Source organism: Acanthamoeba castellanii (assembly GCF_000313135.1).
Source record: "Acanthamoeba castellanii str. Neff unplaced genomic scaffold scf7180000084736, whole genome shotgun sequence".
Lineage (NCBI taxonomy): Eukaryota > Discosea > Longamoebia > Acanthamoebidae > Acanthamoeba > Acanthamoeba castellanii.
The window spans coordinates 54,440-82,244 of NW_004457514.1; the positions used below are offsets into that span (position 1 = coordinate 54,440).

At 58.9% G+C, this 27,805-nt stretch overlaps 10 protein-coding genes across 10 annotated transcripts; 6 read left to right on the forward strand and 4 right to left on the reverse strand.

Annotated features, from left to right (window-relative positions):
• Positions 1-107: 107 nt before the first annotated feature.
• ACA1_167020 (transporter, cation channel family protein) lies at positions 108-4,378 on the forward strand (the record flags this gene model as incomplete). Its single annotated transcript, XM_004340852.1, has 17 exons — positions 108-325; positions 394-511; positions 622-750; positions 843-1,060; positions 1,158-1,247; positions 1,330-1,456; positions 1,534-1,680; positions 1,778-1,826; positions 1,929-2,073; positions 2,156-2,255; positions 2,346-2,461; positions 2,566-2,639; positions 2,708-2,766; positions 2,976-3,156; positions 3,236-3,326; positions 3,418-3,516; positions 3,598-4,378. The coding sequence occupies 17 exons, from the start codon at positions 108-110 to the stop codon at positions 4,376-4,378; spliced, it is 2,742 nt and encodes a 913-aa protein (XP_004340900.1).
• A 487-nt stretch (positions 4,379-4,865) lies between these two features.
• Positions 4,866-5,484, forward strand: ACA1_167030 (uncharacterized protein; the record flags this gene model as incomplete). Its single annotated transcript, XM_004340853.1, has 3 exons — positions 4,866-4,993; positions 5,064-5,185; positions 5,300-5,484. The coding sequence occupies 3 exons, from the start codon at positions 4,866-4,868 to the stop codon at positions 5,482-5,484; spliced, it is 435 nt and encodes a 144-aa protein (XP_004340901.1).
• Positions 5,485-5,687: 203 nt separating this feature from the next.
• On the forward strand, positions 5,688-6,999 carry ACA1_167040 (GNS1/SUR4 family protein; the record flags this gene model as incomplete). Its single annotated transcript, XM_004340854.1, has 5 exons — positions 5,688-6,035; positions 6,168-6,224; positions 6,309-6,419; positions 6,544-6,691; positions 6,809-6,999. The coding sequence occupies 5 exons, from the start codon at positions 5,688-5,690 to the stop codon at positions 6,997-6,999; spliced, it is 855 nt and encodes a 284-aa protein (XP_004340902.1).
• Positions 7,000-7,113: 114 nt separating this feature from the next.
• Positions 7,114-9,089, reverse strand: ACA1_167050 (Ras subfamily protein; the record flags this gene model as incomplete). Its single annotated transcript, XM_004340855.1, has 8 exons — positions 7,114-7,313; positions 7,372-7,518; positions 7,607-7,921; positions 8,122-8,254; positions 8,364-8,638; positions 8,725-8,804; positions 8,866-8,963; positions 9,033-9,089. The coding sequence occupies 8 exons, from the start codon at positions 9,087-9,089 to the stop codon at positions 7,114-7,116; spliced, it is 1,305 nt and encodes a 434-aa protein (XP_004340903.1).
• Positions 9,090-9,207: 118 nt separating this feature from the next.
• ACA1_167060 (FAD binding domain containing protein) lies at positions 9,208-11,299 on the reverse strand (the record flags this gene model as incomplete). The annotated part of the gene is given in 8 exon segments (XM_004340856.1): positions 9,208-9,376; positions 9,453-9,540; positions 9,611-9,831; positions 9,858-10,274; positions 10,290-10,318; positions 10,397-10,550; positions 10,590-10,771; positions 10,907-11,299. The coding sequence occupies 8 exon segments, from the start codon at positions 11,297-11,299 to the stop codon at positions 9,208-9,210; spliced, it is 1,653 nt and encodes a 550-aa protein (XP_004340904.1).
• A 106-nt stretch (positions 11,300-11,405) lies between these two features.
• On the reverse strand, positions 11,406-18,335 carry ACA1_167070 (clathrin heavy chain, putative; the record flags this gene model as incomplete). Its single annotated transcript, XM_004340857.1, has 14 exons — positions 11,406-12,341; positions 12,567-12,874; positions 12,959-13,277; positions 13,347-13,561; positions 13,791-14,396; positions 14,603-14,842; positions 14,909-15,035; positions 15,227-15,337; positions 15,556-15,972; positions 16,159-16,389; positions 16,466-17,709; positions 17,768-17,917; positions 17,986-18,193; positions 18,297-18,335. 14 exons carry the CDS (start codon positions 18,333-18,335, stop codon positions 11,406-11,408), a joined length of 5,151 nt encoding a protein of 1,716 aa, XP_004340905.1.
• A 2,363-nt stretch (positions 18,336-20,698) lies between these two features.
• On the forward strand, positions 20,699-21,499 carry ACA1_167080 (uncharacterized protein; the record flags this gene model as incomplete). The annotated part of the gene is made up of 5 exons (XM_004340858.1): positions 20,699-20,821; positions 20,892-20,931; positions 21,006-21,163; positions 21,229-21,304; positions 21,381-21,499. 5 exons carry the CDS (start codon positions 20,699-20,701, stop codon positions 21,497-21,499), a joined length of 516 nt encoding a protein of 171 aa, XP_004340906.1.
• A 142-nt stretch (positions 21,500-21,641) lies between these two features.
• ACA1_167090 (RUN domain containing protein) lies at positions 21,642-22,603 on the reverse strand (the record flags this gene model as incomplete). Its single annotated transcript, XM_004340859.1, has 5 exons — positions 21,642-21,884; positions 21,956-22,022; positions 22,079-22,304; positions 22,360-22,444; positions 22,514-22,603. 5 exons carry the CDS (start codon positions 22,601-22,603, stop codon positions 21,642-21,644), a joined length of 711 nt encoding a protein of 236 aa, XP_004340907.1.
• A 1,245-nt stretch (positions 22,604-23,848) lies between these two features.
• On the forward strand, positions 23,849-25,385 carry ACA1_167100 (uncharacterized protein; the record flags this gene model as incomplete). Its single annotated transcript, XM_004340860.1, has 3 exons — positions 23,849-23,906; positions 23,983-25,124; positions 25,209-25,385. 3 exons carry the CDS (start codon positions 23,849-23,851, stop codon positions 25,383-25,385), a joined length of 1,377 nt encoding a protein of 458 aa, XP_004340908.1.
• A 183-nt stretch (positions 25,386-25,568) lies between these two features.
• ACA1_167110 (uncharacterized protein) lies at positions 25,569-27,763 on the forward strand (the record flags this gene model as incomplete). Its single annotated transcript, XM_004340861.1, has 6 exons — positions 25,569-26,767; positions 26,847-27,026; positions 27,136-27,288; positions 27,357-27,459; positions 27,567-27,651; positions 27,705-27,763. 6 exons carry the CDS (start codon positions 25,569-25,571, stop codon positions 27,761-27,763), a joined length of 1,779 nt encoding a protein of 592 aa, XP_004340909.1.
• Positions 27,764-27,805: the final 42 nt, after the last annotated feature.

Sequence of the window (27,805 nt, forward strand, 5' to 3'; positions counted from 1 at the left end):
ACCAACTGCGGGGCCCCGTTGTGTGCTTCGGTTCTGTTTAAACTCTGCAACGCAGCTGCTCGGGAGGAGCAGGGTGGCGAGTGGTAGGTACATGGCAAGTGGGGGAGATGTCGGAAACGGAGCGCATTTTATCGATCAATGCGATTGATGAATTGGAAGATGAAGATGAGGGTCAGGGAATGACACAATTTCCGCCCACACCCGGTTGTCCGGGTACGTATGACGACGAAGTGGACCCGCAGGCCCTTCTCATCGCCGCCACCTTCGTCTCTGACGCCATCTACGGACGCCTAGAAGAACACCGCACCGACATGGGCAGCCTCCGGTACTCTCTGTCCGCCCCCTTGGCCACTCTCAACCGACCTTGACGTCGTTGCATGTGCATTGGTACAGGCTGTATCGAGCCTACAAGAGAGGGTGGGTGCAGCTGTCATGGAAGCTGTTCATCTATGTGGACCTCTTCCTGGCCTTTATCGAGCCGCCCTACACCATCACACCGCCCTTTGACGGGGTACGTCCCTCCCCCCCACCACACGGATTGGCAGACAGCGTTACTGTCTGCCAATCGTGCTACATGTATTGCACAAAGGATGATGAAGCTCACGACGATGTTCACGACAGCTGTCGGCAGTGCTTGAAGTGATATGCATGATCGCGCTGCTGGCCGAGCTCGTCGTTCGCTTTCAGTTCCTCGAGCGACGGGCCTTCTTCCGTAGCCCCAAGATCATCACACAGATTCTCGTTATCACCGTACGCCCGCCGGCTCTCTCTTTGGTTGTGGCATGAAAACAACGTTGTGGTCGTCTTATTATATGTGTGTGCTTTGCATTCACGGTGTGCAGGCCACGCTGGCCGACGTCATGCTGAGCAGTGCCACGGGCAACACGCTGCGACTCACGCGATATCTGCGTCCGTGGTGGTTGTTCTATTCGTCGCGCCTGCTACGTACTGCGACGAACACGATCCGCCGCATCGTGTTCAGCCTGTTCGATCTTCTGCTGCTCATTCTTCTCGCCATCATCCTTTTCGGCAGTGTTTGCGCCGTCATCTTCGCCGGAAGGTACGTACCACCTCGCCTCCCATCCCCTTTCTCTGTTCGCCCACTCCACTGCTGACTGCTGCTCTACACTTCTCTGTTTTTTTTTTGGCGAGAGTAGTCACGAGGGCCGTGAGTACTTTCCAGACCTGTTCACGGCCTACATCAACCTCTACTTTGGCCTCTACTCGCTCAACTACCCTGACATCATGTACGCCCGCCCTCCTCCCCTTCCGACCACTCGTCCCTCCCTCCTTTTCTCACGAGGCCCCCAACGAAACGACGCCCACCAGGATTCCTGCGTATCATGCGAGCGCCTGGTGGTCGCTATTGTTCATCGGTTACGTGCTGGTGGTTTCCTGGTTCTTGATGGCCATCGTGCTTGCCACCATCTACACTGTCTACAAGAGCGGGCTCAAGGTACGCGCTGGTCGAGGCCACTGCGTCGGTGTTGTATCGTCAATGTAACGCCTTGATGGGGGGTCGGCTGCGCGCAGGGAGAGGTGGCGCAGGTGCTGTACCACCAGCACCAGAGGCTGGCAGCGGCCTGGCAGCTCTTCGGCTGTCACGTCTCCGGCAAGCTCTCGTGGCCCGTGTGGGAGCAGCTGTTCGCCGTGCTCAAGCCCCACTACAGGCCCGAGAAGGTGCGTACTTTCACCGCTCACACTTTGATTGTTTGGTTGTTGAACCCCCTCCCAACCCGGGCCATGGCTCGCCGGCGATCATCAAATCGACCTGCAGGTCGCCATGGTATTCCGTATCCTGGACAAGGGCCAAAAGGGCTACCTCCGTACGGGCCTTCCCCAATGTTATAGCTGCGCACACGGTCCTCCAAAGCTGTGTCGACTTGGGCTCACCTTCACGTGCGGTGCGATGCGTGTATCGAGGATAGGGTACAAGGAGTTCCTGCGGATCGTGGACCTGCTCACGTACAGGCTGCACCGGATCAACGTCAGCCCCCACGTATTTGGTCGCGCGTGGCCCTCGCTCTACTACTCCCGGGCCAGCAAGGTCTTCCGCAAGATCGTCCTCCACAAGTGCGCCGCCACCTCCCCTCCCTCCCCGGGCGATCGCTCCCCCTCGCGACTCACATCACTTGGGCCAAACCCGGTTCTGCAGGTTTGCGTCGTGGGCGGTGGATTTCGTGATCGTGGTGAGCGTGGTGGTCTTGTTGGTCGAACTGCAGCTTCAATTGAACGGCGATAATATTACAACTGAGGTCCGAGCCAGCCCCGCACGCGCGCATGCGCCACGTCACATGCGTGTAACCAGTGCCATGCAAAACCACACACCACACACACACCGACAGGTCCGATTCGAGAACCACGCCTCTGAGTACGTGCTGTTCTCGGTGCTGTGGCTCGAATTCTTCTGTCGGGTGTACGCCCTGGGACCCAGCGCCTACTGGCGGTACCACTGGCACAAGTACTCCACACCCCTTCCCCTTCTATCTGTTTTTGCGCGAGCTGGCCATCGAGCTGCCCCTCCCGCGCATGCTCACTTCTCGGTTGGCCGTGGGCGTTCATCAGATTCGATGTCTTGCTCTTGGCTTTCGTCAGTCTCGGCTTCTCGATCCTCCTCGCCGATTTTAATACCCCCATTGGTCCGCCCTTGCCCTCCCCGTTGCATTGTCGTCGCTGCTCACCTCCAATCGGGGCACTGCGCGCGTAGATTGGGTGAAGGTGATCTTCATCGGGCGGCTGCTGCGGCTCACGCGGCTCTTCTCACGAGTGAGCCGTTTTCAAACGACGCTCGCCGCCATCCACGACGTCATACCCGCCCTGCGACCTATCTTCCTCACCCAAGCGGCACCTCCCGGCTCCGCCTATTCACACACACACACACGTCACACACGGCACATACATACATACATACACACACACACATGCACGCACGCACGCACGCACTCACTCGCTCTTGGCCCCGGGGGCGTGTGCAGGTGCTGTACTACGTGTTCGCCCTGATAGGGATGCAGATCTGGGCGGGTAAAATCACTAAGGACACGGCAGCCCTCAAGGGCACCACCTTTGCCGATTTGGGGTACTACATGCTCAACTTCAACTCCTTCCTCGAGGCCCTCTTCACGCTCTTCCACCTCAACGTCATCAACAACTACAATGGTACCGCCGCCTCCCTCATCTTTCGTTTTCCCTCTCACGGCTATCAAAAGTGAACTTGAGCTGATGTTCGCCCATAAAGTGACGGCGGTCGGCTACTCTGCGGTCAGTGGAAAGGCGGCATGGCTGTTCTTCGTCATCTTCAACCTGCTTGCGGTCATCGTCCTATTCAAGTACACCACTCTGCTCCCACGCGACAGCGCATCTGCGCAGGAACACGCACACGTAAGCCTAACAACGCTATGAATGATCGCGCTATGATAGCGTGATGGTGGCCTTCATTATCGAGGCCTTCCAGAAACGCCAACAGAAGGCCAACACCCAAGACCCCATGCTCAAGCGAATCCGCAAGATCACCCTCAAGTACTACTCTCAACCCATCACCATTGTTGCCTCTCTCTTTTTCCTCCCCGCACTGACCCGCGCATGCTCGTGTGTGCGCAGGGTCGAGGGGGCGGCAGGAGGGCTCTACGCGTGGCAGGCGGAGGACAGTCGCGATCCGTTCCACATTCTGCGCCGACTGCTGCTCGATGAGATCCTCGAGGAGGACGAAGTCTACTCGTGGCTCAACTACGTCGAGGAGCACCACGGCACCGACAAGGAGAAGAAGGCCGACGGAAAGGAGCACAAGAAGCGTAGCCGCCACCACAGCGACACCGAAAGCGAGGACGAGGGCGAGCATGCCGACATCAAGAACGCGATCAACAACCTCGGTGGGCTCCCCAACAACTCCACCATCAGCCCCGCGCCCACCTCCATCACCGGCTGGCACCTGCCCGAGGACCAGGGCTCGTCTCGGCGCCTGCGGGTCTCCAGCACCCTGCCGCGAGGCATCTGCCGCGGCGGCACCATCTACATCCCCAACCGCACCCGCGAGGACCATCCCGGCGCCTCCTCGGCCTTTGCCAGCTGGGACAACGCCGCCGCCTTCGAGGGGGAGGACGAGGAGGAGTTGGGCGGAGCGGCAGGACAGGAGCAGCTCTTCGGCAGGCCGCGGAGGCAGGGCGTGGGGGAGATCGGGGGTAAGATCAGGCACGCGTGGCTCCGGCAGTGGCGCGGGAAGGGCACCGACAATCGGTTCTACATTCCACGCATCACGCGCGACCGCGCCAACAACCTGCGCGTGGTGTGGGAGGACGAGGACGAGGAGTACGACGAACACCTGCAAGAGCGCGAGGAGAACCGACAGCGAAGGCGAGGCAACGGTGGAAACCAGGACGCCTAACCAGGCCCCGTGCAGCTGTGCAGTGCTTTGCAGAAGTGTGAGAAAAATTGTTGAAAATAAAACGGCTGTCAAGAGCCGAAGAAAGAGAAGCGCGAGGCACCACCAACACAGAAAGATGTCGTTCTTGGAGGGTACGCTTTCTCGCTGTGGGGTTGTTCGCGCTGTGGCTGGGTGGGGCTGATTGGGTGGTGCGTGCGAACAGAGAATGGGGGAGGGAAGGAGGAAGTACAGGAGCAGGTGCAGGCGCAGCTGCAGGAGCTGCTTCCCGCCCCTTCTGGCGCAGGACGGAGGCGACTCAAGGGTGGCCACGCTGTGGAGGACCGCAAGCTCGCTGTCGAGGGTCGAACAGTAGTTGATGCGCAGCCAGCCTTGCTTGCTCACGTGTGCCCTGTGACTCACGTTGAGTGGGATAAGGTAAAAGAATCCCACTGACCTCTGGGGGTTCCCCAAGAAGGCAAATCTTGTACATAAAGCAAATTCGAACTGTATGAAGATGGCGCCAATTATTACGACTGTGGCGAACATCATTGCGGTGGCCATCTTCGTGAGTCTTATCGTGCCTTCGCACGCGCTTCCCAATCCGTGCCAATACTGCGCCTTTTGCCCCCATTGCGAGTACGCCTTCCTTTTGAATCTAAGATGAGATTATGCCATAATCTCGGGAGCTCATTCCCAATGCGCGTAGGAAGTGTGACCAGTGCCCATGCACGCACGTCAAGGAGTGCTCTTTGTGCAAGTACTGCAGCTACTGCTCCCTGTGTTCCATGTGCTCCACATTCTGCGGTGAGGGCGGCGTTATCGACAGCGGTACCTCCTCACCTTCTGCTTATCCGACCTGTGCAGTGCTGCGAACCAATGTGGCCGATGTGCCATAGCACAATCGTGGGATTGATTCTTTGTGGTGGGCGGGTTGATGTGCAGCTTCAACGCTGGTGAACAGGGTGGTGCAGTTCCTGGGACTCGAGGCGGCGCCCGACTTTAGCGAGGTGAACAAGGACATCGCTGGCCTCTCCAAGCGCTTCACCAAGGACTTCGAAGCCCAGAAGAAGGAGCTCGGCAAGAGGCTCAAGGCCCAGAAGGAGAAAGCCACCAAGGAAGAGCTGTAAGCTAAGGCTCGCAACGTGCCTTTTCATCCTTCGCGACCGGTCGCCAACGTTGCTTTCCGTTCGTGGTGGGCGCAGAACCGGAGCTGTTGCCCCAACCGTCGGCCGCAAGTTGTTAATTACGATAACACCCCCGAAGCGGTGGTCGAACTCCTTCGCCTCTTCTTTTTTTATAACCCCAACAAACGATTACTGCCGGAGAAGACATGGAGCACCTGAGGTTGTTGGTGGATGGCTTCCAAGCTCGCACGCTCGACGAGCGCACCACCGGGTGGCCGCTCCTCGAGTTCAACGAGGCCCTCGGTGCCGCCTTTCTCTACGTCGTCATTGTCGTCGTGCTGCCCCGACTTCTCCACCCCGCCGGAGGCAAGCAGGCGGCGGCCAAGGGCGCCGCGGGCGACAAGGCCGGCGCGGCGGGCGACCTCCGGAGTATTAGGCTGGTGTACAATGCCGCCATGACCCTCATCAACCTCTACTTCGTCCTCGAAATGCTCTACCAGGCGTCCGTCACCACTTGGTTCGGTGCCATCACCCCCGGCGAGCAGGGCCTTGGCGTACTTCCCCCCCCTCTCCCTCTTTCCGCTTTCATTTTTTCTTGTATTGTTTTCTTCATTAATCCCGATATTATTTTTAAAATATTTGAAAAATGATGCGCCACACTGACCACCGGTGGCCTCCGTACGCAGATGGCGAAGGTGCTGTACCTGTACTACCTGTCCAAGGTCCTCGAGTGGATCGACACCGTACGCACACCCCATGAGGCCGTGATGGTGCTGCGTCATTTGTGCAACCTGTGCTGATGGTGGTGGTGTGGGCATTGCGCGCAGGTGATCATGATTGTGCGCGGCGCTCAGCGCCAGCTGTCGTTCCTGCACGTGTACCACCATGTGGGTACATTCCTCGTGTGGCGCTTCAACGTCGCCTACTACCCTGGCGGCGTACGCCCGCCCACTTCGCTTTCTTTTCTTCGCTCTTTCTGACGCTCTCCGCTTTTCGTTCTTTCTCGCTCTTTTTCACTTGTGCTGACGGCGTCGTCTCCGGTGCGGTGTCCACATCACGTAGGAGGCCTACCCGCCGGCTCTGTTCAATTCGTTCGTGCACGTGGTGATGTACTACTACTACTTCCAGTCCACGCGGGGCTACCAGCCCTGGTGGAAGATGTACCTCACCCGCCTGCAGATCTCCCAGCTCTTCTCCTTCGTCGTCCTCGGTACTATTGGCCTCGGCCTTCGCGAAACGCCGTTTCGCTTTCATTCTTTTGGTTTTGGGTCGCTGGAGGTGGCAAAGATGCGGCCGGCTACTGACACCAAAGGCGCGTTCGGTGCAGGGGCGTATGCGATGATCAACGCCGCGCCGGAGCACCGCTACATCGGAGTCATCAACGGAGGATTCGCGCTGACCCTCCTCGTCCTCTTCTGCCAGTTCTACTTCGCCAGCTACGGCCGCCGCGCTTCCGCGTCCAAGCACGCCTCGGCTCCCTCCCACTCGGCCGGCGCCGTGAGGAGGAAGCAGGAGTAAACCCCCCCCCATTCCCCAGCTCGAGGCCGTCTGTTCATGTGCAACCATCATAATACGCTCGAACCAAATACACACTCTTTATGCACACGTACGCCCCGCACCGGTCACGGTGCATTACTGAAGCACGCAGCTGCGGCTTTGGCCACCACCACCGTCGTCGTAGCAGTCGAGGGTTCTATTGCGGGCGAGCAGTTGCGTGCTCAACGACGGCGGGACAAACCACCCGCTTGGCTCTTCCCGGACCGGTACGTGCACGCGGAAGGGATCCGCCCACTCCAAAGACTCGCGCAGCATTCGCTCGAACAGCTCGTTCACTGCACGCGCCCCTGGGTCAGGCACCGCAAGAGTGCCAGCGGAGAGATGGTGGCGCACCGTTCTGGGCGTCCTGCTTGCTGCTCGTCTCCATCCACGCCACTGCGTTCAGTCTACGGGCCATTGCCCGGGCCTTCTCCTCGCTGACTTCCCTTTTGCACGGCCTTGCTGCGGAGCTTGCGTCGATGAGGTCCACCTTCGTTCCCACTGATTCCCCGCACGCACGCACGCACGCACGCACGGTCGCTTCGTCAGCCGAGTCGGTGCCAACCCAAGGAGCTGGAATGGTCCGCACCGAGTATGATGGGTGGCACGCCATCGGGGAAGTGTTGGACGATCTCCTGGTGCCGTTGCGGGAGTACATTGAGCGAGTCCCGTCGCGTCACGTCGTAGACGTAGACCAGGCCGACCGCCTCCCGATAGAAGATCCTTGGGAATGACACCCTCGGCTCGTGCGACATGAATGTCGTTGAGAGGTGGAAAAGATGGAGCATCAGCCGCCGGTCGCCCATGTGGGTCTCCTTCATGTAGACGTCTACGCCGATGTGAGACCGTCTGGACCGGAATTTGTCATACACATACCGCTCGATGAGGCATCTCTTCCCGGCCGCTGCGTGCATTGCGGGTTGACAGGCGGTGGTGAGCGAAGAATAAGCAACGGCGGGGGTGTGTAAGGTACAAAGTTCTCCCAGAAGCAGCCACTTGATGACCTGCCCGCCATCGGGCGTCGTCCGGCTTAGCCTGTTGGCTGGAAAGAGAAGAGGGGGGTTAGGGCCTGGCTTTGGTCGGGACGCGGTTCGGGCAGCGTACCGGCATAAGCGCGGAGGTGGGGAACACACCACTCCCGGTAGCAGTCCTTCCAGCTCTGCCCGCCGGGCAGCGCATGCTCTTCGTCACAGAACCGCCGCCACAACGCATTGTCTCGGCTGGCTTCCTCCAGAGCCTGTCCTCACAGACACACACACACACACGACAGAAACACCACAGACACACACACGCCATCATAAGCGGGTGCATACGACAGCTGGAAAGTGAAGAGGGGGGGGGATTACCGAACAGGTTTGGGCCACGGCGCACAGGTCACGGGGCTCGAGCCATGATAGAATGAGCACCAGCATTTCGGTGGGCATTTGCAGGAGCGGGCAGCCCCGCGGCGGCTTCTCGCAGGCCGGGAGGAGGTCGCATGGTTCTTCTTCTTCGCGGGCAACGGCAATCGCTTCGTGGGCCGAGAGTAGGACCTCGACCTCCTTGTGGCCGCCCACGATGGCGAGGTCCAGCGCCGTGCGGCCCCAGCGATCCCTCGCGTTGATCTTTGTCACCAGCCCCGCTGATGGGAAAAGGCCCCAGCTTAGCGAAGCGAGCACAGCGCAGCACACAACTCCAATCAATCGGGACTCGGCAAGCCGACAGTACCGCGTAGGAGGTAGTCCACCGCTTGCCAGTTGCCACGCGCGCTGGCCTCGTGCAGCGGAGTTCGACCGTTCTTGTCCACCCTGCCAGGGGGTGAGTGCTGCACTCACAGCGCGGGACACGAAGAGGAGGCAGAGAAGGTACGCATTGGGGTCGGCGCCACCGGCGACGAGGGCCTGCCACTGCTTCACCGACTCGGAGAGAAACCCCAACCATTGACTCACCACCGCGATCGGTCCCGCCTGTTCATTCGCACCACGGCTCAGTTAGTTGTCTCCGCCCAGAGAGGCAGTGCCAGCGTGTGTGCGTACCGACGGGAAGGGACCACGCTGGCTCTTGGCCAGCGCGTGCAGTTCATTGCTTGACATGTTGAATAGAACTCCCCCCCCCCAACAAGCCTACCTTCACGTTGTGGTCACAGCAGTTGCTTCTGCCTCATTGGCTTCCACGAAGAGTTTCACCAAAATGCAAAACAGGAGTTACTCCTCACACAGCGGTCTTGCGTGCGCTCCACACGTCGCGTCGGTACCTCCGCTCCCGCTGCAGGTGTGCAAGCACGGCGTGGGGCTCCTCGTGGCCCGGTGGCGGTGCCCCATACGCGGCGATGACTTGGGCCAGCGCTTCGTGCACGCCCGCGGCCATTCCCTGCGCATCTCTGGCCGGTGCGCGGGACGTGAGGTGAGTGGTGTGCGATTGAGGCCAGCCGGTGATCGCAAGCAGTCAAGTGGTACCCGCAGACCACGGCGTTGCGATCGACAATCAGGCGGTGGACGTCACGGCCGTGCTCCACGATTCTGTCCTGAACTCTGCATGATTCAGCTGCAACGGCCACGACGCGAGGTGAGTCACTCGGTGCCCTGGGAGACAGGAAGCAGTGATAGCGTGGTACCTTCTCGGGACGTGGCGGTGATGAGGCGAGTGAGCACGGCTTCGCGCTGCATCGCCTCGAGCTCCTCGCGGAAGAGGAAGTCGCCGTCGAGGAAGCGGAAGCCGAAGAAGAGCCAGCACTCACCGAGCGCCACCCCCTCCCGCTCTCTCATCGCCTTCCGGTGCCGCAAAAAGCCCCTGAGGCCGCGCGGCTCGCCGAAGTGAGCACCACCGCCGACCGAGCTGGTTGATGGGGTCGGGGGTGGTACCGGAAGGGCGCGATGCCCGAGCCAGCGCAGACCAGGATGAGGGGCACCATCGGGTCGGTCGGGAGCTGGAAGTCAGGCGCCGGCTTGATCCACACATCCAGCGATGAGACCCCTCCTGCGTCGCCGCTCACGTCGCGGTCCTCGCTGTCCTCCCGCTGCAGCTCATCGGGCACGCACAGCTGATTGACTGCGACTCCAGCGAAGTGCCGAGCGTCGACGAGGTGGCGGTGGGCGAGAGAGTGCAGCCACGACGTGCACAGGCCGTGTCGCTGGCGCCGATGGGGCGCGGGCGTGGTGTACTCGACCACGGGGAAGACCAGGTGGACCGACGACGGAGACAGCAGCGGCGACGAGGCGATGGAGTAGTACCGCTCCCGCTGCGGTGGAACGTGCTCCAGGACGTGCGCAAGCGGAGGCCTGCATGACGGGTACCGCTCCAGGACCTCCAGCAGCCCCGGTCTCTGCGCGACGGCTTCAGCGAGAATGCGAGAACGGTGCATGTGTGTGTGTGTGTGTGTGTGAAGCGAGAGAGAAGGAACCTGGTGTAGGATGTTGCGTTGGTAGAACTCGCGCTGCCACTGGGCGCCGCCGCAGAGGTAAAGGAGCTCTTCCTTTTCCTCTTCGTCGAAGGTGAACTGCGCCAGCGCGTGCAGCAGGGCCTTCGATGGCGGGGCGCTGATGTCGCACTTGTACCTGCAACGGCGACAGACCGTGTGAGCCGCTGGAGTGTACATCACGAAGGGAATGTGGAGGAGGTACATGAGGGTGTGCGCGATCGTGCACGGTGGGTCGCCGATCAGGTAGTGCTGGTGCGTCATCGATTCGCCGTCCTCCGCCTGCTCTGCCGCCGACCCGTCATCCACCTCTACGTCCTCAAGCTCTCGTGGAGCAGTGGTGGCCACCACAGCAATCACCTGCTCGCCCTCCACACGCAGCCTGCACATGCTCAGGTCACGCACGCAAGGCGCAGGGCCAAGCAGAAGAAGAGAGGCGAGGGTGTACCGTTGAAGGAGGGCACGAACGAGGTTAGGGTCGTTGTGGGGTCGTACGGCCACGTAGTCGCCAGGCTCGTAGGCGTAGTGGGAGCTTAGTCCCAGTTCGAGTAGCAGCACCCGCCGAACGTCGAGACCTCGCGCTCGGCCGTGCTCGGTGAGCAAGGAGGCGCCCAAGATGGAGGCGGTTGTGGCAGACGGTCCGGCGCTCGGAGGACTCACCAATGGCTCTGTTGGTGCTGGAGCATCAACGTTTTGAATGGAGATGCCGCAATGCGGGCCGATCTTCATCTTCATCTGTTGCCGCATCTTGAGCAGGCGAACCGTGGTCCGGTGCCGCTGCAGCGCCTGCTCGTAGATGTCGCGCACGCACGGACAGCAGTCATTGTTGCAGCAGTCCTCAGGCGCCGGCTCCTCGGGCGGAGGCGGCAACCCTAATTCATCTTCCATCTTTTGTTCTGCTTGCTGCGGTGCGTTGTGTGCGTTGTGTTGGCAAAGAGGCGAGGTGACAGGAAACGAGTATCATTTAAGCTTGGAACAGACGTCACACTACTCTCTACTGGGAGAAGGGAGCGGGCGGGTGGTGGACGGAGGAGAGAGGGTGCGGGTGGTGCGGGCCGGGCATGGCGGGGCGGGCAAAGGGAAAACTGCCGGAGCCGGGCGGGATGCCGGTCATGGAGGGGTGCATGGTGGGCACGGTGCCGGGCATGCCCGTGAAGGCGGTGGGGATCATGGTCACCTGGCCGGCGCCGGTCATCATGGGCACCATGCCGGCGGGCGGGTAAAACTCGGCGCCCACGACGCCGGGGAAGTTGACGGCGGCCTGGTCCTCGGGCTTCTTGTCGTCCTTCTTGGGCTTGGCGGCCTCGACGAGCTGGTCGACCTTGGTGGTGTACTCGCGGATGGCCTGGATGAGGTAGGGCATGGCGTAGTCGGTGAGGCTGTGCTTCCAGGCGAGCTCGAGCACGACGTCGGGCTTGACAAAGTCGTAGCACGTGTAGAGGCAGGCGGCGAAGCACTCGGCATCGCCCTTCTCGACGAAGAACCTGAGCAGCTCCTCAACGACGTCGGCGTTGCCGGAATCAGCGGCGGTCTGCATGGCGTCCTTGAACAGGTCGTCGGACTTGCTGAGCTCCACCGACTTCTGCCACTCGGAGTTCTGCTTGTAGAGCTGAGCGGCGATCCGGCGGAACTCGAGCAGCTCGTGCTTCTCCAGCGTGCGGGCGAGGGCGAGGTGGTTCAGCTTGTCGTGGGTCTCAATCGAATGCTTGAGAGAGTCGTAGTCCTCCTCTTCAATGTACAGTTCGTTGAGGGCTTCGTTGACGGCCGCCACATTCTCGGCTTGCACGGAGGTGAGGTAGGGCTTGATGAGGGCAAGGAGGTTCATCTCGCGAGCGACGGACACCACCTTGGTGTGGTCCACCTTGGCGCTGACGACATGGAGCAGATCGTTGGCCAGCAGCGGGTGCTCGGAGAGGTAGAAGCGAACAGCCTGACACGTTGACGAGATAGAGAGAGATTGTGAGTGAAACTGATTGGGGGAGCGCGATGATAGATAGAAAGAAATGAAGAGCTGCAGTCGTTTTTCAGTTGCTAGAGTAGGTCCACATCGTAATTGTGTCATATTCGGACAGGGATAACTATAAATTACATCCTTTGACACAGCGTTCGGTTGTTGTGTAAGGCGCACGAGTGGGAAGGGAAGGATGGCACATACCTTGTAGGTGGTGTCGAGGTTGTTGACCTTGGCGATGATGCTCTTGAACTCGTTGTGGTCCCAGGCCTCGACGGGGTGGTTGATCATGGTCATCGCAGCATTCTCGTGCTCGTTGCTGGCTTTGTACAGGTAGGTGAGCTCCTTCCACTGAGCGTTGGTCTGGCACCAACGGATGACCTTGGGCAAGCTGATGCGGTCGGGGAACAGCTCGAGGTGCTCCTGCAGCTTCTCGGGCTTGTACTTGGAGTACAGAATCGCCAACTCGGTGAACATCGCCTTGTGAGCGCGATCAAGGCCGAGGCTCGAGGCTGGAATTGGCACGATTAGTCACCGATTGCACGCATGTGTGCGAAAGTGAATATGACGCGGTGCGACGAGGGCGGGATTCGTACTGAGGACGGAGATTATCTCCTCGAAGTAGCCCCTGCTTTCGTATCGCCAGACGAGCTCGTCCAGCTCATCACCGTGGATGACGATGTGGAGGGCGCAGATCTGAGCCAGACGGAACTCCTTGACCTCGATGAGGTGGAGGTTGACCTCCTTCCAGGTCTTGGTGCTGCCGGCCTTACGGGCAGCCTCCACCGCGGACGAGTACTGCTGCAGCTTGACCAGGGTAGTGGCCAGGCGAGCGTGGTTGTGAATGTTGCTGAACAGCAGCTTGGCCGCCTCGTACATCCCTTCCTCGAAGCACCTGTCACCAATCAATTGGATCTACAAAGGCGTCGTCGGGGTCAGCTACAATCGAAGAGGACGGGCGCAGTGGCGAGATCGTGGCTGTACCTGGGCACAGTTGGGGCCGGAAATGAACTCCTCGAGCTCGGCAAGTCTGTTGACCTTGGCGAGGGCGTAGATCAGCTCAGACTCAATATGAGCCTCCTTCACCTTCTTCCTGCACATCTGGAGGAACTTGACGAGCGGATCCCAGAGCTGCTCCCTCTCAGAGGCGACGATGACATCGACGTAGTTCTCGGGGTCGTTGGCCTTGATGTAAGACTCTGTTGTTGTTGTTGTGGGAGGCAAGGTTGGCGTCAGTCGGTGTGTTCAGCGCGTCGTCGCAAAGATAGAAAGAAATGAAGAGCTGCAGTCGTTTTTCAGTTGCTAGAGTAGGTCCACATCGTAATTGTGTCATATTCGGACAGGGATAACTATAAATTACATCCTTTGACGCAGCGTTCGGTTGTTGTGTACGGGGGGAGGAACGAAAACGCGGGAGGGGAGAGGTACCGATGGCTTCGGTCACGAGGTTGTTCTGGAGCTGCGCCTTGGCGAGGAGAGAGTAGACCTCCGGCTCGTTGACCTGGCTGGCGAAGGACACGGCAGCCTCGAGGTCGTTGAGGGAGTTCAAGAGGACGGTGATGGCCTGCGGGTGGAGCTTGAACTTCTTGTAGATGGCGACGGCCTCGTCGAAGAGCTGAGCACCCTCGGCGATGGTGGCGATGTCGGGTCCGTCGAAGTTCTCCAGGCGGTTCACGTACTCCATCACCCGCGAGCTGTCGGCCTTGATGGCGGTGAGAATCAGGAGGTTCTGGAGGTTCTTGTTGTTGCTGAAGTCCGAGGGCTCCAGTACGATCTTCTCGAGCAGCCCGATGAGCTCGTTGGGCATGTCGGCGTTCATGAGAGCCTTCACCGCGGACGAAACCTCGTCGGGGTTCTTGCTCTCGGGGAGGGCAGTCTGCACGACCTGGTCGAGCACGGCCTGGCGGAACTCGTTGTTGTCGTCCAACACCTTGAGCCACAGGTCCTGGCTCTGCCTCTCCACGAGATAGCGGGCCTGGCTCTTGAACAGCGAGTTCTTGTTGGTGACCGCCACCAGCTCATCATCGCAAAGCCCTGAGTGAGTAGGAAAGTGAACGGGTGAGTCGTTGAAGATGGCGTCTTCTCGAGAAGAAAGGGGAGAAACACTGCGTTGATCAGATAATAATTTGATTCCGGATGAGCTTATCCTCATGGCGCATCAGTAGAGGGAGCTCGTTTATCATCAGCGAATGCAGCGGGGAGCGCGGGCCAGAAGGTCAAGAAGGAGGCGGATAAAGTACCTCGCTTGTAGATGAGGAAGGCCAGGTGGGGGTCGCGGTTCTCGCAGTACTTGCCGACAACACGGCTGTCGTAGAAGGTGTTGGTGTTGAGGAACTTCTCGGGCTCCCTGTTGAGGTCGATGTAGATCTTGGCCAGGGCGTTGTGTGTGGCCGGCTCCTGGTTGCCCTCAGCAACGCGGGCCTCGAGCCAGGGGAGCAGGAGCTTCAGGCGGTTGCGCTTCTCGATAGCCGCAACGAGGTCTGCAGATTCGAGAATTGAGTGGTTAGCATGGAAAACGAGATTGTTGGCGGCAGGCGGGAAGGTACCATCGACAGGGCACAAGTTCCTCACGGACATGATGAGCTTCTGGATGTACTCCTCGCCGCAGTCGACATCGAGGAGAGCACCGACAACGGCAGGGGTGTTGATCGGGTTGATCTTCTGCACGTAGGCCTGTGACACAAAGATACACGGTGAGATGGAGAACGGTCGGAGGGCGACAGCAAAGAATAAGAAGGGAATGATCAGATAATAATTTGATTCCGGATGAGCTTATCCTCATGGCGCATCAGTAGAGGGAGCTCGTTTATCATCAGTTTCGAAGCTGCGCGGGTGAAACCACAGCACGAGAGGGCGCTAGGTACCTCGATGTACTGAAGCATGCTGTTGGCGTAGAGGTAGCGGGTGAGCTCCTCAACGAAGTCGAAGCGGTCGCACACGATGATGAGGGGCAGCTGGTCGGGAAGGCGGGCCTCCTGTAACGCGAAGAAGCAAGGCGTTAGCGAGGTCGCACGAGCAAGACAACACCAAATGAGTACAAACATAGAAAAGAGAGCATTCAGTAAGGTCCTTTCTTCGCATCTACAACCAACTGATTAGGTCGATTGCATAAGAAGGTGTCCTAAGAATACCGAAATCATCCTGTGCCCCCACACTCACGACACGCGAAAGACGCACTAAGAGGCAGGCGCACCTTGAGGAAATCGCGGACTTTCTTGGGATCGTAGTAGTTGCTCTCTCGGCAGATGCGCTCGACGTCGCGAAGGGCGTTCATCTTGACGGCGGCCTCGATGTACTTGAAGTGCACCTCGGGGTCCTGAGAGTAGGACACGACTGCGCCGAGGTAGTGGTAGAGGCCATCGAAGCTGTTGCACGACTCGAAGAGGTCGATCAAGGCCGAGGCGGTGAGCTGGTCGGAGTACTTGGTGGCAACGGCGACGACGGTCTGCAGGTTCTGTCGGGGGTTGACCCGCATCAGCTCCTTCAGGCAATCAACGCTGTCCTCAACCGAGAGCTGGCCGAAGTAGTTCACCAGGAACTCCGGGTTGATGGCATGGGTGTTGAGCATGACCCTCTTGATGTCGGCGATGTTGGTGTAGTGCTCCAGCGCCTGCAAGAAGAGGTCGGTTAGAAAGTTGTGGTAGAGCGAGAGTGAAGCGTAATTGTCAATGACGAGCTTGCTTCAGGGTTGCTTGATGTCAGCAACCCGGCCAAAGGCCGGGAATATGGTCTCAAAGATTATTTTGCCATCACGAGATCGCGCGCGTGCGGGTGCGGCGAGGGGGAGACGACGTACCCGCTGGTACAGGCCAGCCTTCTCGCAGAGCTGGGCGATGTAGGGCTTGTTGTAGTGGGTGAGCATCTCGTAACCCATGATGGCGTCAGCCACCTGAGGCGCCTGCATCAGGTTGACCTCCAGGAGACGGGTCTGAAGCGGTCCCTCCTCGGGCTTGTTGCCCTTGAGGACATCCAGCAGCAGCGACGTAGTCTCCTGAACCATGTTCCGGTGCAGGAACAGATCAACGACCTGAGGAGAAACGCGACACGTTTAGTTCGGGTGTACACCTCTCGGGTGAAAGAGAAAGATAGCTCGCGGAGCGTACCTGGTTGACGTCGATCTTGGAGGCCTGGGGACCGGAGAGCAGCTTGGCGGCGAAGTTGGCGGCACCCTGAGGGTTGGTCTGGACGAGGCCGTTCAGGATGTACATGAAGTCCGGCGAGTAGCCGGTCTTCTCGGAGTAGAGGAGGATGCGCTCGTACTGCCCGCTGTCGGCGAGGCACTGGACCACCTTGTCCTTGGAGTCGGCCAGGTAGTAGATCGACAGGGCCAGGTTGAGGTCGTACGGGCGGACCAGGTCACCGAGCTCCTCGCTGCAGTCGAGCTTCTCCTCCTTGAGCCAGTTCTGGAGGAGCTCCTTGCGACCCTGCTGGAGCACGGGGCGCGAGAGCTCGAGCGACTCGACCTTGTTGAGCTTGCCCTTCTCGAGCAGCACGGAGAAGTACTGAAGCAGCGGCGAGGGCTGGCCGGGAGCACCGGGCAATCGGGAGAACATCTGGATGGTCTGGGTGGACCGGAGCATGCCCTGGGGAGACTCGGCGCAGACCTTGGCAGCCTCCTTGTAGCGGCCCTGCTGGAACAGTTGGTTGAACTGAGCAGTGACGAGCTCCTCGGCGCCGCGCAAGTTGTTCTTGGAGGCGAACTTGATGGCGAGATCGTAGTCGTTGAGCTGGGTGCAGATGTAGGGAACGATGGTGTTCTCGTCGACGGTGACGGAGAGCACCTGGCCCTTCCGGTTGACGCCGATGATGCCGCCGGTGGAGGCCTGCGGGGCGGTAACGAAGATGGTCTCGGCCGAGATGCGGTTCATGTAGAGGAGCTTGCCGGTGTTGACGTCGAAGATGTGGATGTAGCCGAACTTGGTGATCATGTACACCACAGAGTACTTGTCGCTCACCTGCATCGCCACGGGGAAGTCCTGTGCGGCCTCGGCGGGGAAGTAAATGTCCGTCTGCTTCTTCTCGAAACCGCCGCCCTCGCCCGTCTGGCCCACCTCGAGGATGTACAGCTTCGACGACGCCGCGGTGCGAGAAGCGAAGCAGAAGAGGGTTGAGTTGCGCGTCGAGCCCTCCGTGCGGTAGTCGCAGAACGCAGCCGCGTGGCCCTCGAGCGCCTGGCTCACCTTGCGGTCGACGGAGTAGAGCTGCATGGCGCCGGCGATGCGGTCGTCCTTCCTCGTGATACCGATCACAGCGCACCACTTCTCGGCGGCATCGACGCGGTAGTTGATGATCTGTGTTCCTGCAAGCGACTGGTGGCGCGCGAAGATCTTCTGCGGCTTGGCATTGTCTGTGCGGAGTTGGGTGAGTTTGGGAGCAAAGAGTGCGAAGTCTTGGCACACACGAACCATTCATCGACCAGTGATAGACGGAAGTGGCAGTGACCAGGGCGAGCTTGGAGTCGGAAATCCACTTCCAGAATTCAACGGGCTCGCTCATGACACAGTCGTTCACCTTAGCACGCTCGCCGATGTTGAAAATCTGGAGATTTTGCGTGTCTGTTTTGGAGGACCCCCCTTTAGCGCGTTGTCTCAAATGAGACAAGATGATCAACTTGACTGTGTACCTTTCAATGCGAGGATGTTGTGCACGGGGTTCATGAGGGCCGAATCGGCAGCGATGGGTCGCCGCACGACATTGGAGGGGTTCTGAAGGTCAATGATGACCACGTTACGCTCTTCGCCCACTTGATCGCGGACGCAGATGTACTTCTCCGACTCCATGGTCAGCGTAGCGAACCCGATGGACTGGGGATTGATCCCAAAGGTGCCCAACTATAAAACCAACAAGAAGCTTCAGAATTGTGGATCAACAGTGGCGATACACTCATTTTAACTTGGAAGAAAACCATTCCAGCACTGAAGCAGAGGGGCATACCTGGGCAATCTCCTTGAACTGAATGGGAAGAGCCGACATGTTGAGGCAGCGGTGTGATTGAGTCGAAAAATTAGAGAGATGAGAAAGAGATAGAGTCGTAGGTTCTCTGGCAACTGCTGGTAGGCGTGTTGCTTTTCTTCTTCTTTCCTCCCCGATCTGTGCGACTTCGCTCTCTTGATGCTGCGTGTGCGGGGGGATGAACAAAAGAAACCAGCAGATCAGGCGCTGTCCGGCACAAAAAGCCACGACGCAAGAGAAGCGCGTGAAGGTACCCCCTAATTGGTTGGCACGACGGCAGACCGCCTTCTTAAAGCTCGGCCGGACGAATTCCTCTCGGAGTATTCTCTACGGAGGCGTGGGTGCGCAGTCGCGGGCAAAGTCGCGGCGGTGTGTGTGGTGGTCGAAGTACTGCATGATGGTACGGTGGTATGTAGTGGATTAAGTCGGAGGCGGAGCAGAAACGGACGGCGGCATTGTGGCAGAGGTGGGGTACGGGTAGGGTCGGTAGCGCTGTGGTACACGGGCCGTTAAACGTCCAGGCCGGGCTCCGGCTTCTTATGCCCTTCCCGGAGCACAAGCCCTGTGGTTTGCGGAGTTGTGTCGCTACCTCTTCCCCTTTCTTTCTCCGTCCCTCCCTGCCAAGTAGATAGGGAGGCTCAAGTGTGCCATCTCTTGTTGTGTTGCACAGATTTTCAACACGGGGGCGTAGTTCAATTGGTAGAGCGTCTGACTCCAGATCAGAAGGTTGCGTGTTCAAGTCACGTCGTCCTCATATGTTCTCTTTTTTTTCTCCTACAACGAGGTGCCACAGGATGCAATATTTTTGTGGCCAATGAGTGACTAAAAAACAGCTGGGCAAGAAGTAAAGCCAGACCATCTGCAGCCAATGGGTTGTGGGAGTAGTGTGCCAGTACCAGCACTCTTTTTCTTTCAGTACTGAAATAACCTGTCCCCTGGGGTAAATGACATTCAGCAGACCACTTCCATGTGAGATCACTTTGGCACCACAAAAAAAATGACCCATCAAGTCCTTGTATGCAAGATGGAAGGAGCAATTTGAGGACATGAAATTTGAATTGGTGAAGGAACAGACTGAAAGTGAGAAGCTCTGCAAGCGGTTCTCCACCTGCAGAAGGAGAACACCCAGCTACATGAGCAGCATGGGGACATGCAAGTGCTCATCAACATGACCTGCAAATTCATTGAAGGCTGGATCAACACATCACCCTCTCCCTCACCCACCTCTTCCTATGCACTCCAGATATGCCACAATTCCAGCGCCCTTGTATGCAGCCTCCCTCCACACAGACCATTCCAATCAATCCTCTTCTTCCTGGCCAATGGCCTCCCCAGCAACATCAAGGCAGCCACATTTGCTGTCTGCACATGCACCATCTCCAGTGCTCACCACAAAGGGGGACATACACTCCACAGAATCCAGTACCCCCTCCACACACACCAGGACTATGTCAGGGCAGCAGCTCAAACCCTTCTCATCAAGAGCACAGACAAACTCATGCCAGTTGCCAGTGGCCAACTGTGGTGCTGGCAGTGGCAAACCAATGGGCGCCTAGTACTGTGAACTAGCCAAGGCACAATGCATGATCCCCCTCTCCCTCTCCTGACAACCCAAAAATCGTTTTTATTTAAAAATAACAAGACAAAATTGGGAGCATCTTGAGAAATGGCAGATTAATGAGAGAGAAAATGCAGTAACTGGGCCATCAGTCAAGGTCTGGAATGACCAATTTCTATCATTCACATGTACATGACAACCAAAAATATATACAACCAGACACTTACTTTATTGTGTACATGTATGTGATGACTACACACCTTTTTTTGTTCCTATCCTGACCACAGCAATGGCCAGCACATGGAAACTGTAAATGGCTGCTGGGATTTAACCAGACAAAAAGTCAATTTTTATTCTTTACACAAGCAATTCAGGTGGGCCATTGGTTACATCTCAGTGTGGAGAGTGCCCTTCATCTCTTACTTCTTGGCCTCCTGAGGAGTTGGCTGCTGACAGTGAGGGTGGCCTGGTGCTGCTCTTTGTCATTCAGTTGATATCAAATTGTTGCAGCATTCATCTTCACATGGTCTTTGGGGCAAGGAGATAAAAAATATTGCATCCTGTGGCACCTCATTGTAGGAGAAAAAAAAAAGAGAACATATGAGGACGACGTGACTTGAACACGCAACCTTCTGATCTGGAGTCAGACGCTCTACCAATTGAACTACGCCCCCGTGTTGAAAATCTGTGCAACACAACAAGAGATGGCACACTTTGAGGGTGGGGCAAAGACACAAACGGCCAACCGCAAGTGTGCTGAAACAATCATAAGGCAAAAATGGAGGAGAGAGTGCGACAATTCAATGAAGATGCACGCAAGAGCACCATGCAAACAGCGAATAAAGGCAAAGCCATTAAAGAAATTGAGCGGCTGCGACGCTTTCTGCACACAAATCAAAACTTTCGATTCACGGAGGCTGACAAGAACAATCTGTACTCCGCGATCGAGGTCAGCGTCCCTTCCACCTGCACCCATTGTCTTCACTGCGACCTCACACTTGGTGGCACTTGTTGTGCAGGCCTATCGAAGCATGTTTAGCAGCCCCTCGACTTGGCAAGGTGCTTCTGCATTCCTTCAGGTTTTTTCGTTGCACCTGCAGTGTACAGAGGCTTATGGTGGTGGCGTGCTGCAGGGTTGGGGACATCAAGTCCTGCGCTTCCCCTCCTCGAGGACGCACTGAAGCTGCCCTTCACCGTCTTCACCACCAAGCAAAAGCAAAAGTTTCTCAAGTGGTACGACGAGCTCAACGCCAAGGAGGCCTCCGCCAGCGCGCAACCGCAGCGCGAAAAGGTAACCACCGCATCTCATTCGCGTGCGGTCTGCGCTGGCCACTCACATGCTTGGTGCTTATCAAGGAGATGCGGTATCAAGTCGTGGACGTAGAGAAAAACAACATCTCACTGATGGATCCTGACTCAGGCGAGGTGCAGGGTATGACACGCACCACGATTGCAATTCTCAACCCAGGGGCCTCGGCTCACACCGCGTCCGCGTTCTGTTGTGCCAGATCTTAGCTGGACGGGCTGTCCGCCAGAGGAGAAAAAGAAGATCGTTGCCGCGTTTGAGGAGGGCAACGACGCGTTTGTGGTGGTGCGGGGCGATACGGTGATCCGTTGCGACTGCTGACGCCGCATAGCACGTGTGCCCGCCCACCTTTGCCGTCTGTTGGAATCTGCGTTCTTGTTCTTGTTTATGTACAGGGAGGGAGGAGCATCGACTACAATGCCCCCCATGCGCAAGAGAGGTCGAGCGGAGCATGCGTTGGAGGTTAGGCACTGTCCACTTCGTCTCGTAAAATGATGATGCGCTTCTTTGGATGCTTCTTCCTCGTCTTGGTTTCCGGCACCACGAAGATATCTTCCAAGTGGGGCGTGGGGATGATGCCTCGACTACCGCCGGGGCTCTCGGGAGGCTTGAACGCGGAGGGTTTGGCCGAAGGCCATGCCTCCTGCACGATCCGCTGCAGCTTCTCGTCGATCCGGAGTGCGAACGCCACCGTACTCAACCCTTCCTGCGCAGGCCACCGAACACGGTAAGAAAAACTCTGGGCACGTCCAGATGTGGACGAAGAGGCAGCTGTACCATCAGTGTCAGCATTATCTGACAGTCCTCGCGCGTTCGTAGTATACAGCCGTCCTCATAGAACTTGCTGCGTGGTGCACGTGTAAGGTGTGCGTGCGAGCAAAAGGCGGCGGGTCTACGCACGCAGTGAGTGCTTGGTCGCGGGCGAGGTCAGCAATGCAAGCGCCAAGGTGATGTCGATTGAGAGCGAGCTTGACCCACGTCTTGGCGCGAGCGTCGTTGGAGGTCACAGCAGCTCGAATCCAAGGTATGCATGCCCCTCGGTCACCTCCCACCGTCTCCAGTTGCTCCACGTAGGGCCAAAAAGACGGTGGTGTTTGCAGCCCCAACAGGCTCACCACCCCCGACCCTGCATGATTTGAATGTCAGAGGAGGACGGAACTGAAGAGGGCAGGGCCACGTACGTGCAGAGAGGCCGTGCATGAGAACGCGCGTTATGGCATCACAAAGCACAGACACGGTCTCGTCTAAATCGTCGAACGCTGTGGACTAACAAGGCTTCCATTGGTGAGGATCAACAACAACACGCACCAAGCAGCAGTAAGGGCGAGGTCGTACGGTGTAGGCGTACTGGGAAGATACAAGCTTGACGGCTGTGCGCAGGTAGCCCAAAAGGCTGCCGTTGATGGTTGTGGGCTCTGCCGCCATAGTGGGCGCCTGCAAGGGCGATGGAGAGAGAAGCCGCTTGCTCGTCCTGCCGGTTTTAGATAGATGGGGGTGGGATTGGTAAACCAGTGCCGGATAGGCCATTTTGAAAAAGTTCAAATCGATTGCTTCTTCAATCCGAGACGGAGGAAGATCGCACTGCACAAGAACCTGCCGGTGCCAGTGGCCGCCGTGGCTGAAGCACCACAAATCAGCCTTCTCTTCTTTCCGCGAGTAGTCACGGAAGCGAAATAATTTTTCTTGGAGACTTTTCACCACTACCAGGAAGAAGAATCGATCCTTGTACTTTGTTACCGTTAGATGACATCCATTCAAGATGGAGCACCTCAGTTCAGCAGGCCAGCATTTTCGTACATCGCGCAACACGGATGCATTCGAGCTGGCGCTAAAGAATCTACGCGAGACTTATGCCAAAATAAAAGAAGGTAAATGGAGTGGGGGGGGGAAGAAACGCGCTGACTTCGGCCTAACGTCTTCTTTGGCTTTTCCGCCTCCTTATGTAGACCTGTACCATGAGCTTGCAGAAGAACGAAGGCGAGGCGATGAGCTTGCTGAAGCGGTAGAAAGGTGCTTCCCTCCCTGGCAAGGTTCCTAGCACTTGTGCACATGGCCTCACCCCACCGCCAGGCTCGAGGCGGAGAAGCGAGAGCTTGCAGGGAAGTGCGACCGGCAGCAGAGAACCTTGGAGGAGTTTCGAGAGTGGAGCGAGGCTGTGCTGCACCACACTGCCACGACCGAGGGACGCTCGCCGCTCCCAGCTCCACCCGACATCTCTCGAGACTCCAAAACAGAGCGCGGTTGGCTTCGCAAGTACCTCTTCTGTCCTCCACCACGCACCATGTCTGTCTCCTCACGACGATTCTCGTGGCGTGGACGACCGCAGGTCACCAGTATTTGAGAAAGAGGACGTGCCGCAGGCCACGCAGCGCAGTGTCCCTGCGTCACGGAGGCGACACCCTCAATTGCTTCATACTCCAGAGGGTGCCGTGTTAGCCACGCCTCTGGCGCCCTCGAGGCAAACGATCGCCACGACCCCCTACAAATCCGAGGACCCTGCCGAGGTGCTCCTCACTCTCTCTTCTTTTGACCGTGGTTTGGCGGTTGATTGGTACCCTTGTGTGGTCTAACCAATTGGCGCACTCTTAGGTGCAAGGCAAGACAAAGACCACGGCAACGGAGCCGAGTCCTTCCCTACGCGTCGGCTCCATCCAGAGATTGCTCAAGGACATGGACGAAAAGATGGAATGGCGAGCCGATTCTCAGTCCTCATTGCTTCACGACGTCGGTACACACTTGATCTCACTTTGCAATGTGACCTTCCTCCCCACTCCGCTCCGCTCACATTGCACGCCCAATAACAGGGTCGCCGCGCAGGCTGAAGACGAATACGGTCACCGATGAAGAAACAACTGAGCACGACGATGAAGGAGAGGCGGAGCGACCTAGGAGAGGGAGCGCACGGAAGTTCAGCGAGGAGGCACCGACGCCATCGAAGGCGACCAAGGAGGAGGACCATCTACTGTCGCCCACGAACTTCCTCAAACGAATGGTGCCCACCACGCCGAAGCCCTCTCTGCTCAAGGCCCCGACCGGCGTCAGTGGCAAGGCCGGCGACGACGAAGAGGAAGAGGACTCCATGGAGAGCGTCTACTCCATGTTCCTGGGCGACGACAAGAGGAGCCCGACGAGCGAACAGAAGGTGACAGCGCCCGTGGAGGTCGAGGTGGAGAGCAGCTCCGGCGAACACCTGTACAGCGACGAGGCCAGCGAGGAGCGGGGGAAGAAGGGATCGTCGGACACGTCGGAGGTGGAGATCATCGATGTGGACGCCCTGCCTGCGAGAAAGGGCGCTAGCAAGCGGAAGAAGGCGCAGACGAGGAGGGAGCCGGGGAATAAGGCCGACGCTACGCCTGGCTTCAGGGGACGGAAGCGGCAGCGGACCACCATCGCCGATATTCAGCAGGAGCTGGAGGAGAGGGACAACGACGCCGCTGTTAGCGGAAGCGCTTCGCGGTTCCGGTCGCGCCAGAGGGCAGTCGACCGGAGGAAGAGCGCCAGCACCGCCAAGCCGGAGGTGCGACCGCACTTTGACGCGGACGTCGACGACGACGACGAGTATTCGACCGTCTTCGTGGGCGGCAGCAGCGAGGAGGAGCGAGAGGCCGAGCGGACGCGCAAGACGGACCGACGGCGGAAGGAGGCCGACGACCTGCGAGCCTTCCGCGTCTTGCTCAAGGAGGGCGCTATCGACCCTCCGCAGGATGAAGAGGGCGATGCCACCGGCAACGAATCGCAGCGGCCAGGCAAGCTACTCAGGGGCGAAGGGGAGACGCCGGGACGACCAACGCCGCTCCTGCGGCTGCCCTACGCCATGGCTCCGGACGCGTTACGAGCCGGAGGAGAGCGGAAGGAGCGGATTACCGAGTACGCTCGCGTGGAGGTGGTGCGCAAGAAGGACGAGCGTGCCGTGCTCCCAGGCCACGAGTGTGAAGAGTGTGCCAAGGTACGCACCTACGCACGCACGCACCTACGCACGCACAAGTGTGCCTGACGTGTGATGGCTTTGGCTTTGCCTTTGGTTAAACAGTTCTACGACGCCATCCGAGAGGGCGGGCTCGATTTCGACCGAAAGCTGTTTGTCAACAACTGTTCGCGCCATCGCAGTGCCTACGCCGCCCCGGACACCCCGCCCCACTTCTGGGACCTCTCCTTCCCCGAGACCCAGCCCGGCACCCCGCCCCGCGACGATGGCGCCCGACCTTGATCACCACTTAGTCTTTCTCAACAAGGAGCAGAACAAGAAGGCTTCTGTCGACAGAAAGGGCCGATTTGGAGGGAAAGCGAGAGGTTTGGTGGCAACAAACTCGAGTTGTGGACAGGCCAACAACAAAAGAGAAGGGGAGAAGAGTGGACAGGACAAAACAGTCATCTACACTGAGCAACAGCGATGAAGGGGCGACCGGCTTTCGAGCGCCGCAAAATCTTTGCAAAATCGCGCGCATCAGATTCACAGAGCAATCAGTCCTTCCTAAGTGCTGGCCCGGAGCAGCACCAGGCGGGCGCAGAAGATGACGGTGGTGGCAGCTACGGCTGCATGGCGGCACGCACGGCGCTCATCCTGCCCTTCACGTGGGAGGACGATACTGTGTCGGCCGTGAACTGGACCGAGAAGCTGCTCAAGCGCTGCATCCGGGACAAGCAGACCGGGCGCAGGGTGCCCCTGTGGGAGCTCAACCAGTCTCTGCCCCTCGAGACCGCCGAGCTGTCGGCCCACTTCCGCCAGATCGTCGGCTGGAACGAGGAGGTGCGCCGCGCCGTCCACGTCGAGGCCCTACACGCCCGCCGCCGCCTCGACCTTCCCGAGGCCTCGCCCGCCGCCGCTGCTACCGCCCCTGGGCAGCCCAGCGCAGGAGGAGAAGGCCAGCAGCAGCAGAGCAAGGGGATGGAGGAAGATGGAGAAGTGGGAATGGAAGATGAGGAGGAAGATGATTTGGATGGGGGCGAGGGCGGGGAGCTGGAGGAGTCGAGCGGGGACGAGGAGGAGGCGGAGGAGGAGGCGGCCCACCGCCGGAAGATGGAGGTGTGGAAGTGCAGCCGGCTGCGGCTCACGGCCAGCGCGCTGGCCTTGGTCTTCCCCGAGCCCGCCCTGTGGGCCGCCGACATGCAGGGCCAGTCCAACGCCGTCGCCTTCGACAACTCGAGCCACCTCGCCTTCCTCACCTCCACCACCAACCTCCTCCAGCCCCAGCCCCAGCCCCAGCCCCAGCCGCCGCAGCCTCACGGGCTGCACCCCCGCCAGCCCGGCGGCCTGGCCACGCCCGGGCCGAGCGGCGCAGCGGCGACGGCGGCAGCGGCAGCTGGGAGTGCGCTGGGAGTGCTGCCCAGATCTCGTTCGACGCCCTACGTAGGGCGACCAGAGCTCCAGCAGACGAACGTTACCAGCAGAGACGGCGGTGCGGAGGACGACAAGGAGCTCGAGGAGGAGAAGGATGACAGCGACGACGACGACAATGACGCCGTCGGTGCTACGCCCAGCAAGCGCAAGCCTGCCAAGAGCCGTATGCCGCTGCGGCGCTCCGAGTCGCAGCGGCCCGTCACTCCCGTCATTCGCATCCCTTCTCTCATGTCCACCATGCCTGACTCCCCGTACCTCCTCCCATCTCTCTCTCTCTTCGTACCGCACGCATTGTGTCAACTCTGACGCGTCGTGTGTCGTGTGTCACAGATTCACGCCCAGCGGACCGTCGACGGTGTCGGCGCTGGATGCAAAGACGACGTCGCTCAGGATCGGGGTGCCGTGCGTGGAGCTGGTGCTGTATCCGATGGGCGGCGGGCTCCTCGTGTTCCACATCGACTGGATGCCCAACGCCCGCAACAAAAAGCTCTCCGTCGACGAACTCCGTCGGTACCGGCTTGTGTGTGTGTCGTGTGTGTGTCGTGTGTGTGTGTCGTGTGTGTCGTGCGTGTGTGTGTGTGTATGTGGTGTGTTCACGGATGGCGTGGGTGTTGGGCAGGTGGCTGTTTTTGGTCAAGTTCCGCCACCGGGTGAAGAAGGTGTTCCTCGGGTGGACGCTGGGTCCGAGCGACCCCGCCAAGCTGCTGACCCCGCGCAGCAAGAAGAACGAACGCAACTCGGCGCCCATCCTGGGCAAACTTGCAGGCTCCATGTACACAACTCCTCAACCCACAGCGCACGCGCGCGTCTGACGCTGGTATGTGCGCGTGTTTGCTGCAGCAAGGGCGAGGAGCTCATCTCGCTGGCGACGATCGGTAACTGGTTGCTGCACCTGCCCAACGAGTCCGAACAACTGCCCCCGCACCGCGTCTCACACGGCACCGTACGTCACCACACCGCACACACGACAACAAACTCTGCTCATCACAATCATCAGTTTTTTTTGTTCTAAATTAAGAAGAGTTCTCTTTTCTCGTGCTCTCTCTTTAGCACGCCAACCACCACTCCACGGTGGTGCTCGATCGGGAGCCGGCGGAGGAGGACCTGCAGGAGTATCTGTTCCATCTCACGCGAGGTACGTGCCCCCCCCGACCGCTTGGCTCAATCCATTGGCCTGCGCCATCGTAGGCGATCGTCGCCGGCTCACTAAGTGTCGTGTCTCTCACCCGTTGGGCGCCATCTTTTAAAAAAAAGCGTTTGGGCAGCGCAATCGACCGCCGCCGGTCAAG